Raw genomic sequence first — 16,166 nt, 5'->3', positions numbered from 1 at the left:
TAATAATTGGTTGGTACTATAATAAGGTTATAACATGGTGAGAATTACATTTCATCCTTACATGTTTTTGAATGATAGCCTATGATAGTAGAAGACCCTCAGTTCACCCGGGCTTGCCATATTTGGTCTGTAGTGGGAGTCTCAAGGTGTAGTAAAAGGGAGTCAGCATATTGCTCATAGCACTGAACAAGGAAGTGAGTCATATTGACGGTGTTACTTCTCGCTTGCACCAGACCCTCCTACGCAACACATGGAAAATCTCAATTGCAAATACTTGCTTCCTCTCTCCTCGTCTCTTTATCAAAACCCATTGGAGGAGAAGGTCAGAGGGGCGGGACCTCTTGCTTTCTCATCCAATGGGTTTTGAGAATAGACGAGAGAGAGGACGCGAGGAGAATGCTATTGAGATATTCCCAAAGACCAACGCAAAACCAGGAACGTGGATCACTTTGACTGTACTAAAGAGAACAAGGAAGCAACATGTGCCGATAACTATACAAGTCGTCTGATCACAGCAATATAGAGAGGAAATAGAGAAAATTGTCATTGTACTGGATATTTAAAATACTGCTGTTATTATACAGGTAAGGGAGACATATTGAGAAGTTTACCATATGTGTAAGTCAACCTTTTGATGTGATTGAAAAATAATTTTGTAAACAAATGTAGGATCTTTTCACATGTGATTTAAATAACTTGGTTATTGTTTGGTTATTACACACGTTGTAAATGTATTTATTATTTAGGGAATATATTGCTTAATGACTAGAAATTACAGCAATTACAACAGCCTACTCACCACGACAGTCCTTGTAGCATGTAATAATTTAATTGTAGCCTAGTTTAATTGTTGTTTAGCTTTTTTATTCCCAAATCGGAATATTATTTAAGTTTGTATATTTTAAACAATGAAAACGTAATCTTTAGAATAAACGCAGAATCTATTCAAGTAAACTTTTTGAATTTCCAATTACATGGGGGGATTTCCGCGTTGAGAACCCACTCCCCTGTTCAATGTTTTCGAACGAGGTAAAAAAAAAAAAAAGTCGACACCACAACGCGGAAAATTACAAAAACCACGGGCTGAACGGAAAACCCAATCTGAAATCTGTTTGACGTGTAGCCTATAGGATGTGTGATCTCTAAATGATAACTATTTAATGTTCTTCACAAGTTACATTATAGCAATCACTTGAGTTCAAGTGTTACAATGTATCCAATCTCTGCAGTGTGGACTCTTTCCATAGGCTCAGGAAGCACGTGGCCGGGTTATAGGACACTAAAATCCACTCTTTTAGATCTGAAGTTTTAGCTGTTTTCTTGCAATTTACATGAACTTACTATCAACAAGACTCACCACGTYGCATGGGCCAACAATCTAATTAATGTATTGTATATGCTGCTATAACATTACTGTGCTATAACCATAATATTCCAAGCAGCCATATTACACAACAACAGATATTAATTAACTGGTCTTAAAGAAATACAGACAGCATGTATAACACAGAAGCTTCTCACTGCCAGTGTTCACTCATCTTATTATATAGGTTATGGAACTGTGTTAGGCTCAGTGGACTGGTTCAGATTATTGGGACACCATGTCAACTTTCTCAAACTTGCACAACATGGACTGACATGCATGTTGTTATTGGGCTGTAGAGAGGTCATGTCTCGGTCTTTACACAAAGATCAATACAGGGGTTGCTGCAATATCAACACCTCAGTGTTACTGCTTTGTCTGTTAGAGGCAGTGGGCCACTGTGTACTGTCACTCAAAGACTCTGCTTCTGGAATGGTTGATCTGACTTGACTTAAAGACACACCCAGGTTAATTTTCACCTCTTTATCACCTGATTTACTTACCAAAAGGCACATCTCAATAGGAGGTCCAGGTATGTCATGACATCGAACAAGTGTACGGGGGGGGCTTTCATCTTCAAATAAAATTATATTGGTCACATACACATATTTAGCAGATGTTATTGTGGTTGTAGCGAAAAGCTTGTGTTCCTAGCTCCAACAGTGTCATAGTATCTAACAGTTCACAACAATGCACACAAGTCTAAAAGTAAACAATGGAATWAAAAAATATATAAATATTAGGATGTCAGAGTGGCATTGACTAGAATACAGTATATACAGAATACAGTATATACATATGAAATGAGTAAAACAGTATGTTAACATTATTAAAGTGACTAGTGTTCCATTATTAAAGTGACCAGTGGTTCCATGTCTATGTACATAGGGCAGCAGCCTCTAGGGTAAAGGGTTGCATAACTGGGTGGTAGCCGGCTAGTGATGGCTATTTAACAGTCTGATGGCCTTGAGATAGAAGCTGTTTTTCAGTCTCTCGGTCCCACCTTTGCTGCACCTGTAGTGACCTCGCCTTCTGGATAATAGCAGGGTGAACAGGCCGTGGCTCGGGTGGTTGATGTCCTCTATTTTTCCCTCAAGCAAGAGAGGATGCCAATAACGTCACATCAGACCAACTCCTTGAAGTTTTCAGTTGTGTTTAAAAAACAAAATGTTTCTCAAAGCGTATTGTTTTAACCTTAAGTGTGTGTACCAGAGCAAGCTGGTGAGGGGAGGATGGCTCATAATAACGAATGGAGTGAATGGAATGGTATCAACCATTCCATTAATTCTGTTCCAGCAATTACTATGAGCCCGCCCTCCCCAGTTAAAGTGCCACCATTGGTGTATACATTACTGGATTTATACTCGGGATATTCTTTTTTAACTTGTACCTATGTGAAAGTGGATTCTCGGCCGTCACTAGCATGAAAACGAAATAATGGCACAGACTGTGTGTGTAAAATGATTTAAGACTGAGACTCTCTCCAATACAACCCAACATTGCAGAGGTATGTGCATCCTTTCAAGCACACCCTTCTCATTAACCTGTGGTGAGTTACTCACCATTTTCGATGAACAAATAAGGTTTTATATGTAAGATGGTTAAATAAAGAGCAAAATTGTAGATTATTATTTGTGCCCTGGTCCTATAAGAGCTCTTTGTCACTTCCCACGATCCGGGTTGTGACAAAAACTTAGTCATTCTTATGTTTAATAAATGTATCGTATAGTGTGTGTGGCAGGCTTACAATGACGTCAAAAAACAACATTTGAGAGTGCGCTGACCATGGTGCTAGAGGGGGTACGCAGCTGGAGGTTGAATGTTTGAAGGGGTACGGGAATATAAAAAGTTTGGGAACCACCGATCTAGGACACACAGATCTAGGACATAGATGAGGGTCTGTTCATGGCATTACATTTTTTAACTGAAAAATGTAATTTATAGACAGGGAGATGTTTAATTCTGGTCTCAGTGGCCCTAACATATTCTAATCATGAGCAATGTCCACATCAATCCGGTCTAACTAAGGTAGTGAATGATTTAGTCATGACAGCGATAATGGCACTTTAATATGCAAAGTTTATGATGACAGATGAGGCAACCAGTAAATGACTGGGCCATCATCTAACATGAGGTCAGCTCTCTGAGCTGTAAGAGGTTTCACACTAGACTGCAGAGTGGAGTGGAGCTTCGCACAGAATGAAACTTCTCACCACCTTGACCTGATAAATCTCAATTTGCCTCTCAATGTCCTCAGTGATGTACAGCAGTGGCCAAAATATGTGTCTGTTAGTTACACTTTTGAGAAATAGCTCTACAGTTGTAGAATCTTAATTTGATCACTCTGTTGTTGCTGAAATGCACCGCAGGAAATACAGAGGAGCACACTAACACACAGTTATATTAACAATATTACAATTTTCATGTAGCCTACCTTTGGTCAGCTAATAGCCTAACCACGATCGAGTGACAATACAGGTCAAATTAAGATCCTACATCTATATGTTGCTGTGCAGTCTGAAAAATAACAAACATGTGGCGATAGTTGTGGTCGATATTATTAGACTGAAAGACATTATGTGGCTGTGAAGTTAGAGAAGTGGTCAGACTGGGAACTAGTCAGTCAGAACAAATGCGATGAGTCGGTAGTCTGTGTCTGTAACAGTCTGTGTTACTGTATTTCTGCAAAGATGTAGGATCTTCATTTGGTCACCCTGTTGCAGGAGAACTGTTCTGCACTACAGGACATTTTAAACTTAGTGTATTTGAGGTTTAAAAAGGCTTCTGAAGTTTTCCCTTACAAAAAATGTATCAACCCCTACAGAAACGTACATTAATTATAATCCACATAATAATTCCCATTTCCTGTTGATGCAGGATTATTTTCCTGCTGTAGCAAACTGGCTCAAATTAAGGTCACACATCAGTAACTTCTCACTGACATTCCTATTGGGTTTCAACATGGTGATGAAAACAATCTTTTCCATTCCATTGAAATTGGTCCATGCCACATTTTTAGATGAGATCACGTGTATGAACAAATAGTCTACCCTTCTTCTGTATACCCCTAAGGTAAAAAGGAATACCATTCTGTCACCCCCCCAACTGTAAATATCCTGTTGCCTATCTAACATTCTTTCTTTCCACCAATGGTGGGAAGAGGCAGTTTAAGAGTGCAGACTAGAGGCACCACCTGCAAATGCTTTTCAGTTATGGCAGCAATCTGAAACAGGAAATCCTAGCTGAAAAACCATCGTCAGCTGGGTTTAGAGAGTTGTCTTCAGACTGAGGGTACTGTTTGTAGTTTGTATCTGTGTCTGTCTGCGTGTGTGTTTATGTGAAAGAGAGACAGAGGGAGAGAGTTTCGACATAACATCCTGAGGCACACCGAGTTCTTCAAGGACTTGTGACCGTGTACTGGTAGAGTTCTAATGAAAAATGCATTCTGTTATTGAATAAGATACAAAATCATCAAAAGCATCTGAAAGCAATATTGTGAAGTAATAATGTATTGAATATGACTTTGTTACCTCACCATCTGGTATATCTCTACAACTGAGTTATAACGTGGTTACAAACTGTATAAGCTCACTGAACCTACCCCACTGGGACAATACTGGTTGAATCAACGTTGTTTCCTCGTCATTTCAACCACCAAAATCAATGTGATGACGTTGAATCAACGTGGGAAACTAATTGGATTTGCATAAAGTCATCAACGTAAGGTCATTTTGTCTTTTTTTCACCAAACTTTTAACCTAAATCCAATGACGTGATTTTTTTTCTCTTCAGATTTCACATTGAATTCACATTAGTTGACACTCAAACAAATGTAAATCAAAACTAGATGTTGAACTGACATCTGTGCCCGGTGGGACTGTACGGTAAAGCTATTTGTTATGTTGGTCTTAAGGGAAATTAACTTACTTCTTCACTTGTGACCTATAGAAACAAATTGTTTCTGTATAATTGCTCAACAGTTTACGTAATGCCATTAGTACATAGTTGTGTCACCAGACAAAGTCTGTCACCTCCGGGAAGATGCTTAAGGTGGAATATAATTGTCACGCCTTCCTCAAGCTGATGCAACCAGTGTTTTTTTTCAGATTCTCCCTGACTCTCTGTATGTCAGGTCTACACTAACAACACTAATTAACCCTCGCACCTCGACTAAACCAGAGCAGGAAGTCAACACACTTGCACTCCTCACATACAGTGGGGAGAACAAGTATTTGATACACTGCCGATTTTGCAGGTCTTCCTACTTACAAAGCATGTAGAGGTCTGTAATTTTTATCATAGGTACACTTCAACTGTGAGAGATGGAATCTAAAACAAAAATCCAGAAAATCACATTGTATGATTTTTAAGTAATTAATTTGCATTTTATTGCATGACATAAGTATTTGATCACCTACCAACCAGTAAGAATTCCGGTCTTCACAGACCTGTTAGTTTTTCTTTAAGAAGCCCTCCTGTCTCCACTCATATACCTGTATTAACTGCACTGTTGAACTCGTTCCGTGTATAAAAGAACCTGTCCACACTCAATCAAACAGACTCCAACCTCTCCACAATGGCCAGACCAGGAGCTGTGTAGAGACATCAGGCTAAAATTGTAGACCTGCCCAAGCTGGGATGGGCTACAGGACAAAGTCAAGCAGCTTGGTGAGAAGGCAACAACTGTTGGCGCAATTATTAGAAAATGGAAGAAGTTCAGATGACGGTCAATCACCTCGGTCTGGAGCTCCATGCAAGATCTCACCTCGTGGGGCATCAATGATCATGAGGAGGGTGAGGATCAGCCCAGAACTACACGGCAGGACCTGGTAAATGACCTGAAGAGAGCTGGGACCACGTCTCAAAGAAACCATTAGTAACACACTACGCTGTCATGGATTAAAATCCTGCAGCGCACGCAAGGTCCCCCTGCTCAAGCCAGCGCATGTCCATGTCACGATCGTGTGGAAGAGATTCGGACCAAAACGCAGCATTAGGAAATAAGCCATCTTCCTTTATTAACACCACGAAGATGAACACGACACAAAACTCTATACAACTAACAAAACAACAAAAACGACCGTGAAGCTACAAAACGTGTGCACATACATACAGGCTACAACGTTCTACATAGACAATTCCCCACACCAAACTAAAGCCTATGGCTACCTTAAATATGGCTCCCATCAGAGACAACAGAAACCAGCTGTCTCTAATGGGAACCCATTCAGGCAACCATAGACTTTCCTAGACAACTACACACAACATAGACACAGCTAGACAACTATACTAAACATAAAGCCAACTACTCTAAATAAACCCCCTAACTTACAATCACCCTGGACACTACAAAACCCACATAAATACCCATGTCACACCCTGACCTAACTATAATAAAGAAAACAACGAATACTAAGGCCAGGCGTGACAGTCCAGGCCCGTCTGAAGTTTGCCAATGACCATCTGGATGATCCAGAGGAGAATGGGAGAAGGTCATGTGGTCTGATGAGACAAAAATAGAGCTTTGGTCTAAACCCACTCGCCGTGTTTGGAGGAAGAAGAAGGATGAGTACAACCCCAAGAACACCATCCCAACCGTAAGCATGGAGGTGGAAACATCATCTCTTGAGGATGCTTTTCTGCAAAGGGGACAGGACGACTGCACCGTATTGAGGGAGGATGGATAGGGCCATGTATCGCGAGAGCTTGGCCAACAACCTCCTACCCTCAGTAAGAGCATGAAGATGGGTCTGTGCTGGGTTTTCCAGCATGACAACGACCCGAAACACACAGCCAGGGCAACTAAGGAGTGGCTCCGTAAGAAGCATCTCAAGGTCCTGGAGTGGCCTAGCCAGTCTCCAGACCTGAACCCAATAGAAAATCGGTTGGAGAGCTGAAAGTCCGTATTGCCCAGCGACAGCCCGAAACCTGAAGGATCTGGAGAAGGTCTGTATGGAGGAATGGGCCAAAATCCCTGCTGCAGTGTGTGCAAACCTGGTCAAGAACTACAGGAAACATATGATCCTGTAATTGAAACAAAGGTTTCTGTTACCAAATATTAAGTTCTGCTTTTCTGATGTATCAAATACTTATGTCATGCAATAAAATGCAAATTAATTACTTAAAAATCATACAATGGGATTTTCTGGATTTTTGTTTTAGATTCCGTCTCTCACGGTTGAAGTGTACCTATGATAAAAAATGACAGACCTCTACATGCTTTGTAAGTAGGAAAACCTGCCAAATCGGCAATGTATCAAATACTTGTTCTCCCCACTGTACGTAGTTTCATGATGGTTAATCAGCTACACTGGCTCAGCGTTTCTGCTAAGCTGGCAAACATTACACTTCTTTGACCGGGACTGTAGGCAGGGGTTGTACTGTACCTTCTCCCCTGTGTCAATCTGACACTGTCTGGCACTATTGAGAAGAAACAGACTGAATCGATCAGAAGGCACATACTGTACCTTTGGTCTGTACCTGAATCTGACACGTTTTAAGCATGTGACATATTCATATGCCAACATGGCCTATGAGTCTATTTGCATCTTGTTTGCCTGTATACAAATTACGACCTTTGGCTCCCAGTTTGTTTCAACAACAGAAGGCCAGTCTGACTTGCGTACATTGAACATATACCTCTAGTGTGGTCTGAAGGTAATGAWAATAGAAAACACACAGTGGCTAAATACTCTAGGAAGTGGTATTATCCGAGGAGCTGACTTCCTCCTGCCCTACATTAGACTGAAAGGTAGACTGTGAAATAGGGCTATTCGAGGGTTTGAGGAACTGAGAAAATAATTTTGTTGATAGTGGTGGTGGCTTGTGAATTGTACACACACGCTATAGTTTACACACGCTATAGGTCAAATCTTCTAAATGAGTTGAGTAGCTTTACAGGATAGACTAATGTTTTCTGCACCTATTTCCTCACAGAAACGATGAAGAGAGAGGTCAACGCAGGGGTGAATTTCCTGAGACACCTAGCCGTGGAGCGGGGTGGCTTGGATGGCACCAAAGCTGACGCTTTTGCTGGAAAGCTGCGGCAACTTCTGCTCAACAAATTCAAAGACCACTGGTACCCCGACAACCCCAACAAAGGACATGCATTCAGGTAAACAACAAGGGAAGTGAAATATTAAAGAAGGGAAGTAACTGGGTTGTTATTTCGTATGGATGTCTCTGAGAAGATGATAAGTTGACTGTGGTACAGGTGAATAGCTTTCTGTCCTTTGACCCCTCTTAGGTGCATCAGGGTAAGCGAGGGGGTGCCGTGTGATGAGGAGGTGCTGAAGGCGTGTGAGGAGAGCAAGCTCAAACTCAGCGAGCTGGGCCTCCCATGTGAGATTGCGCTGTGGATCGACCCACTGGAGGTGTGCGCACGGTGAGTCACACTATGTTACTCACACGTGCACAGACGTACACACACAGTGAGACGGTGACATACTCAGTCTCAGAAGGCAGAGGAAGAAGGCTTTCATTCATCATTCATTGTACAGTCATACAGTCATACAGTCAGCTCTCTGGAGGTACCATATTTATCATCATGATGCATGTGTTGTACGAACCTACCAACTATGTGATGACTCATCAAGTTACGGTAGGAGGAGGGTGAGACCACTACAATGAGGAAATGATCCCGAGTGAGATGGGTTGATACAAGTGAAACTGTTACACCCTTCAACCTTTTACTTGGGCTAAATCAGGGTCACAGAAAGTGTTTCTTGGTAATCTTAAACACATCTATTGTGAAACAAAAGTACACACCTCACACATATGGTTATGGGCTTAAAAAAAATAAGACACCTGTTCCATATCAGATATAGAGTTGAAATGTATTCAATTTAGAGTTTGCATCCCAATATTACACTTTATATACATCACAGAAGGCTGAAATATAAAAAAACCACCCAATTTTCGGCGGCTTTTTTGATTATGAAGCCACTAGGTCATTTGACTGCAGGAAAGGGCTACAAGGTTGTTTATAGGTTTTGTTACAGGAACTAATGTATTCTCTTTCCTCTCTCACAGGTCAGGGGAGAACTGCAGGTATTTCACAGTAGCTCGTTTCAAAGAAGGAGAAGAGGAAGATGTGAAAGAAGACAAAGATGTCGACCTGGATACGTCCGACTACCACTCCGCCACCTCGTCTGACTGTGGCTCTACTGTCTCCAGCGACACAGAGGAGGAGGGGAAGGATGGAGAGACGGTGGGAAGAAAAGATGAGGAGAAGAAGAAAGAGAAAGGGGGAAAGAAAGAGAAGGTGGAGGGCATACCTTGTGTGATTGCCATGATGCCCAGGGTTCGGGACAGGTTCAGGGTGGAGCATGCTCAACAGAACGTCACCAAATCACTGGTAAGAACTTTTCTGTTAATCTACATTACCTTAATGTGGAACCACATCTCCATCTCTGACATCCGCAATGTAGCACTGTGGACACGTGGATTCACGTAGCACCAGATCCTACACATCCAGAAGAAGTGCTCTCTAAGTACTATCTGATTATTGATATGAAGATTAACTATAAATCAGAATCCTATCTAAGATCTTTCTCTCCCTCTGTTTGCTCTCTCTCCAGCTCCAGCCCACCTCTCAGCAGTACTTCTACCACCCTGCCCCTGTGTGGCCCACAACGTACAAGAAGAAGGGTCCTGTGTTCCTCACCACAATATACGCGCCTCCGCCTCCCCCAGCGTTCGGCTACTACGTCCTGCCCCAGCCACCCCCGCAGTTCATCATGCCTTATGCCACTCTGCAGCCATGGGGGGCTGTGAAGAGCTAAACCAACTATTTGGAGAGGGGGAGGTAAAACTGCCCTTTTACCTATGAGCCAATCACGATGGGTCTATGCAGGTTTTTGAAGGTGTGGGTGAGGCGCAGTTAAGATAGTTTGACAAAATATTTGAAGGGTTAGCGGGGAGCACAACTTGTTTCATTATATCATTTTTGAATTTCTGTACACTTCTTTTTCTTATTTTTGGTGAAAATCAGTTTTGGGGATTTCCTCTATGTAACTTTCTTAGGTAGAATTGCCACTGAAGTAAACAAGGAATATACTAGAACAGGCATTTAGCAAATATTGCTACAGGCACTTCCCTAAGGGCTGCCAGTGTGTTTTGGTTTAGGGTAATCCACTGATTAAAAGTAGTCTATTCATATTGCTGAAGTGTCTAGAGTAGGCCTGCTAGACAGTCTGTTGCATATTGACTAGTTTAGTGTGATACTGTATTCCAGTGGTATTCAACTCTTACCCCGCAAGGTCCGGAGCCTGCTGGTTTTCTTTTCTACCTGATAATGAATTACACCCACCTGGTGTCCTAGGTTTAAATCAGTGCCTGATTCGAGGGGTATTCCTTCATTGGGTGCTCATAACATCTCAGGAATCCTCAGCAATAAGCTGAAAGCCTAAGCTTTTATGATGATTTTATATAGTTTTGTAAATATTATAGACTACCTTTTCATCTGTCACCTCTATGAAGCATCAAAATGGTGAATGTGCACTGTAGGATATAGACCAGGGCTGCCCAATCATGGTCCTGGTGGGCCTAAAACACGTCTGGTTTTTGTTTCTACCTGGTAGTTAATTGGACTCACTTGGTGTCACAGGTCTGAATTAGTCCCTGATTAGGAGAGGATGAAAACCAGTAGTGTTTCGGCCCTTCAGGACCAGGATTGGGCAGCCCTGCTATAGACTGTAACGATATGCAGCTACATGTGGTAACATATGTACCGTGTCTCTTGAGTTCTCAGAAGCTGCATCTTACTGCATATCATTACAATATAATGTGTCAATATGAGACAATAGATTACCACAAGCACTGTACAGTATATGAAATGGTATTCTGGAATCCAATCTAATGTGATTTACTATTTTTGACAATTCACTGTGATTGTTATCTGTCAAGTACAGACATCTCTCTATTTTATAATAATTAACAGACCAACCAGAAGCTTTTTGTACATACTGTAACCTATTAAGAAATAGTCATTATCAACCACATTTGTTTTTTTGAATTTGTTGTCATTTATTTTTCCACCTGTGGGTGGTACCAAAATCATTGTTGTAAAGTCAAATTCAATGCATATTTATGTATATTCTCTATTTTATATATCTTGATAAAGTTTGTAGTGTTGGTGCATGTATCATTTTAAATGGTTATTTGTTTATAATTTCCTTTTTTAGAAATCTTTAGTCTGCTTTAGGCCAGATTGAAGAACAATCTGTCCTTAATGGCAATGTACTCTTATAATTTCCACCCGGCACAGCCAGAAGAGGACTGGCCACCCCTCAGAGCCTGGTTCCTCTCTAGGTTTCTTCCTAGGTTCCTGCCGTTCTAGGGAGTTTTTCCTAGGCACCGTGCTGCATTGATTGCTGTTAGGGGTTTTAGGCTGCATTTCTGTATAGCATTTTGTGACATCTGCTGATGTAAAAAGGGCTTTATAAATAAATGTGATTGGGTGATTGCTGGGATAAAATGGGTCTGAACTGAACTGTATTCACTCCTGTATAATCAGTCTTCCATGGATTTACTGTAAATAGTTTTATATACTGGAAATGAAAAATGCTTGGGTGATCCAAATGTTTAGCTTTAATATGAATAGATGTTTTCATAACTTAATACTTATATTCTCTATTTTTATACTAACTTTTATTGGCCCATTGATCTGCTTTGGATGCATATTTATTCAATGTTATGAACTGCCTTTTCACTTGTTCTGAGTACAGAGCAGTACTCTGTTCACACGATTCTTACTGTATCTGATAGACAATTGTCCATGCTAATGTCTATGTTAAGCTGTGTCAGTTTTTATACTAATCATCTCTCTGTCTTGTCAGCACATAACATTAAATCAACCGATTTATAAAATCAAATTGTGTTTTTGCAATCTGTTACCTTGTGTATACTGTACTGTTTCATACAGACAAGTAGTCTATTGAGAGAATATGTACAGTGGTAAGAAAAAGTATGTGAAAGCTTTGGAATTACCTGGATTCCTGCATAAATTGGTCATAAAATTTGATCTGAACTTCATCTAGGTTACAACAATAGACAAACAGTCTGCTTAAACTAATAACACACAAACAATTATACGTGTTCATGTATTGAACAGACCGTGTAAACATTCACAGTGCAGGGTGAACCCTTGGATTTAATAACTGGTTGACCCTCCTTTGGCTGCAATAACCTCAACCAAACAATTTCTGTAGTTGCGGATCAGACCTGCACAACGGTCAGGAGGAATTTTGGACCATTTCTCTTTACAAAATTGTTTCAGTTCAGCAATATTCTTGGGATGTCTGGTGTGAACTGCTCTCTTGAGGTTATGCCACAGCATCTCAATCGGGTTGAGGTCAGGACTCTGACTGGGCCACTCCAGAAGGCGTATATTCTTCTGCTGAAGCCATTCTGTTGTTAATTTACTTCTGTGTTTTGGGTCGTTGTCCTGTTGCATCACCCAACTTCTGTTGAGCTTCAATTGGCGGACAGATAGCCTTACATTCACCTGCAAAATGCCTTGATGAACTTGGGAATTCATTTTTCCGTCGATGATAGCAAGCTGTCCAGGCCCTGAGGCAGCAAAGCAGCCCCAAACCATGATGCTCCCCTCCACCATACTTTACATTTGGGATGAGGTTTTGATGTTGGTGTGATGTGCCATTTTTCCTCCACACAGTGTTGTGTGTTCCTTCCAAACAACTCAACTGTAGTTTCCTCTGTCCACAGAATATTTTGCCAGTAGCGCTGTGGAACATCCAGATGCACTTTTGCAAACTTACAGTTGAAGTCGGAAGTTTACATACACTTAGGTTGGAATCATTAAAACTCGTTTTACAACCACTCCACAATTTTTTTTAACAAACTATAGTTTTGGCAAGTCTACTTTATGCATGACAAGTAATTTTTCCAACAATTGTTTACAGACAGATTATTTCACTAATAATTCACTGTATCACAATTCCAGTGGGTCAGAAGTTTACATACACTAAGTTGACTGTGCCTTTAAACAGCTTTGAAAATTCCCGAAAATGATGTCATGGCTTTAGAAGCTTCTGATAGGCTAATTGACATCATTTGAGTCAATTGAAGGTGTACCTGTGGATACATTTCAAGGCCTACCTTCAAACTCAGTGCCTCTTTGCTTGACATCATGGGAAAATCAAAAGAAATCAACCAAGACCTCAGAAAAAAATTGTAGACCTCCACACGTCTGGTTCATCCTTGGGAGCAATTTCCAAACACCTGAAGGTACCACATTCATCTGTACAGTATAAACACCATGGGACGACGCAGCCGTCATACCGCTCAGGAAGGAGACGGGCTCTGTCTCCTAGAGATGAACGTACTTTGGTGCGAAAAGTGCAAATCAATCCCAGAACAACAACAAAGGACCTTGTGAAGATGCTAGAGGTAATAGGTACACAAGTATCTATATCCACAGTAAAACGAGTCCTATATCAACATAACCTGAAAGGCCGCTCAGCAAGGAAGAAGCCACTGCTCCAAAACCGCTATAAAAAAGCCAGACTACGGTTTGCAACTGCACATTGGGACAAAGATCGTACTTTTTGGAGAATAGTCTGGTCCTCTGGTCTGATGAAACAAAAATAGAACTGTTCGGACATAATGACCATTGTTCTGTTTGGAGGAAAAAGGGGGAGGCTTGCAAGCTGTAGAACACCATCCCAACCGTGAAGCACGGGGGTGGCAGCATCATGTAGCGGGGGGTGCTTTGCTGCAGGAAGAACTGGTGCACTTCACAAAATAGATGGCATCATGAGGAATTTAAAATTATGTGGATATATTGAAGCAACATCTCAAGACATCAGTCAGGAAGTTAAAGCTTGGTCGCAAATGGGTCTTCCAAATGGACATTGACCCCAAGCATACTTCAAAAGTTGTGGCAAAATGGCTTAAGGACAACAAAGTCAACGTATTGGAGTGGCCATCACAAAGCCCTGACCTCAATCCTGTAGAAAATTTGTGGGCAGAACTGAAAAAGCGCATGCGAGCAAGGAGGCCTACAAACCTGACTCAGTTACACCAGCTCTGTCAGGAGGAATGGGCCAAAATTCACCCAACTTATTGTGGGAAGCTTGTGGAAGGCTACCCAAAACGTTTGACCCAAGTTTAACAATTTAACGMCAATGCTACCAAATACTAATTGAGTGTATGTAAACTTCTGACCCACTGGGAATGTGATGAAAGAAATAAAAGCTGAAATAAATCATTCTCTACTATTATTCTGACATTTCACATTCTTAAAATAAAGTGGTGATCCTAACCGACCTAAGACAGGGAATTTTTACTCTGACTAAATGTCAGAATTGTGATAAACTGGGTTTAAATGTATTTGGCTGAGGTGTATAAACTTCCGACTTCAAATGTAAGACTTGCAGTTTTTTTTGGACAGCAGTGGCTTCTTCCGTGGTGTTGTCCCATGAACACCATTCTTGTTTAGTGTTTTACGTATCGTAGACTCGTCAACAGAGATGTTAGCGTGTTCCAGAGATTTCTGTAAGTCTTTAGCTGACACTCGAGGATTCTTCTTAACCTCATTGAGCATTCTGTGCTGTGCTCTTGCAGTCATCTTTGCAGGATGGCCACTCCTAGGGAAAGTAGCAACAGTGCTGAAATTTCTCAATTTATAGACAATTTGTCTTACCATGGATTGATGGACATCAAGGCTTTTAGAGATACTTTTGTAACCCTTTCCAGATTTATGCAAGTCAACAATTCTTAATCTTAGGTCTTCTGAGATCTCTTTTGTTCGAGGCATGGTTCACATCAGGCAATGTTTCTTGAGAATAGCAAACTCAAAATATGTGAGTGTTTTTTATAGGGTAAGGCATCTCTAACCAACATCTCCAATCTTGTCTCATTGATTGGACTCCAGGTTAGCTGACTCCTGACTCCAATTAGCTTTTGGAGAAGTCATTAGCCGAGGGGTTCACATACTTTTTCCAACCTACACTGTGAATGTTTAAATGATGTATTCAATATAGACAAGAAAAATACAATAATTTCTGTGTTATTAGTTGTTTGTCTATTGCTGTGACTTGATGACAAATTTATGCAGAAATCCAGGTAATTCCAGAGGGTTCACATACTTTTTCTTGCCACTGTATATATTTCTTTGCGCAAGAGCAGTCTATAGGCTACCTCAGGCCAGAATCACTTGCAACTATACTGTATAGCAACATACACTACATGACCAAAAGTATGTGGACAACAGCTCGTCGAGCATCTCATTTCAAAATCATGGGCATTAATATGGAGTTGGTCCCCCCTTTGCAGCTATAACAGCACCCACTCTTCTGGGAAGGCTTTCCAGTAGATGTTGGAACATTGCTGAGGGGACTTGCTTCCATTCAGCCACAAGAGCGTTAGTGAAGTCAAATCAAATTTTATTTGTCACATGCGCCAAATACAACAAGTGTAGTAGACCTTACAGTGAAATGCTTACTTACAAGCCCTTAACCAACAATATAGTTTGAAGAAAATACCTTAAAAAAGTAAAGATAAGAATAACAAATAATTAAAGAGCAGCAGTAAATACAACCATACCCTCTGCCCGACCCGATAGCGAGGAGCCAGAGTACGGTGGCGGTCCGCTTGTCGACGATACCTGGAAGTGGTCTTGAGAAGAACCGCCCAAGCTCTTCTCCAGGTACGCCGGCAGCGGCGGACGAACATCTGGGCTGAAGGTATGTTGACGTCCACTTCTTGCTCTGGAAAGAGCGGGGGCTGATACCCAATGGAGCATTCGAAGGGGGATAGTCCAGTAGCTGAGCAGGGGAGA

The 16,166-nt window shown here is 41.2% G+C and overlaps 1 protein-coding gene across 2 annotated transcripts; it reads left to right on the top strand.

Annotated features, from left to right (window-relative positions):
- Window positions 1-444: 444 nt before the first annotated feature.
- On the top strand, window positions 445-10,243 carry LOC112067765 (maternal B9.15 protein). Of its 2 annotated transcripts, none has more exons than XM_024140122.2 (5): window positions 445-584; window positions 8,300-8,477; window positions 8,610-8,747; window positions 9,395-9,719; window positions 9,943-10,243. In XM_024140122.2, the coding sequence occupies exons 2-5, from the start codon at window positions 8,305-8,307 to the stop codon at window positions 10,144-10,146; spliced, it is 840 nt and encodes a 279-aa protein (XP_023995890.1). In that variant the 5' UTR covers window positions 445-584; window positions 8,300-8,304; the 3' UTR covers window positions 10,147-10,243. The 2 variants fall into 2 exon arrangements, with proteins under 2 accessions (XP_023995890.1, XP_070296007.1); XM_070439906.1 differs by lacking the exon at window positions 445-584 and adding an exon at window positions 4,871-5,083.
- The last annotated feature ends 5,923 nt before the right edge of the window (window positions 10,244-16,166 follow it).

This window comes from Salvelinus sp. IW2-2015, unplaced genomic scaffold (genome assembly GCF_002910315.2).
Source record: "Salvelinus sp. IW2-2015 unplaced genomic scaffold, ASM291031v2 Un_scaffold2015, whole genome shotgun sequence".
In the NCBI taxonomy this organism is placed as follows: Eukaryota; Metazoa; Chordata; class Actinopteri; order Salmoniformes; family Salmonidae; genus Salvelinus; species Salvelinus sp. IW2-2015.
The sequence above is the reverse complement of the archived record's forward strand: the minus strand, read 5'-3'. Positions and strand labels throughout refer to the sequence as shown.

Coding starts and splice junctions, on each gene's coding strand:
- LOC112067765 (XM_024140122.2), top strand. CDS start 8,305: ATGAAGAGAGAGGTCAACGCAGGGGTGAATTTCCTGAGACACCTAGCC. Junction 8,478..8,609: donor AACAAAGGACATGCATTCAG/GTAAACAACAAG, acceptor GACCCCTCTTAG/GTGCATCAGGGTAAGCGAGG. Junction 9,720..9,942: donor AGAACGTCACCAAATCACTG/GTAAGAACTTTT, acceptor CTCTCTCTCCAG/CTCCAGCCCACCTCTCAGCA.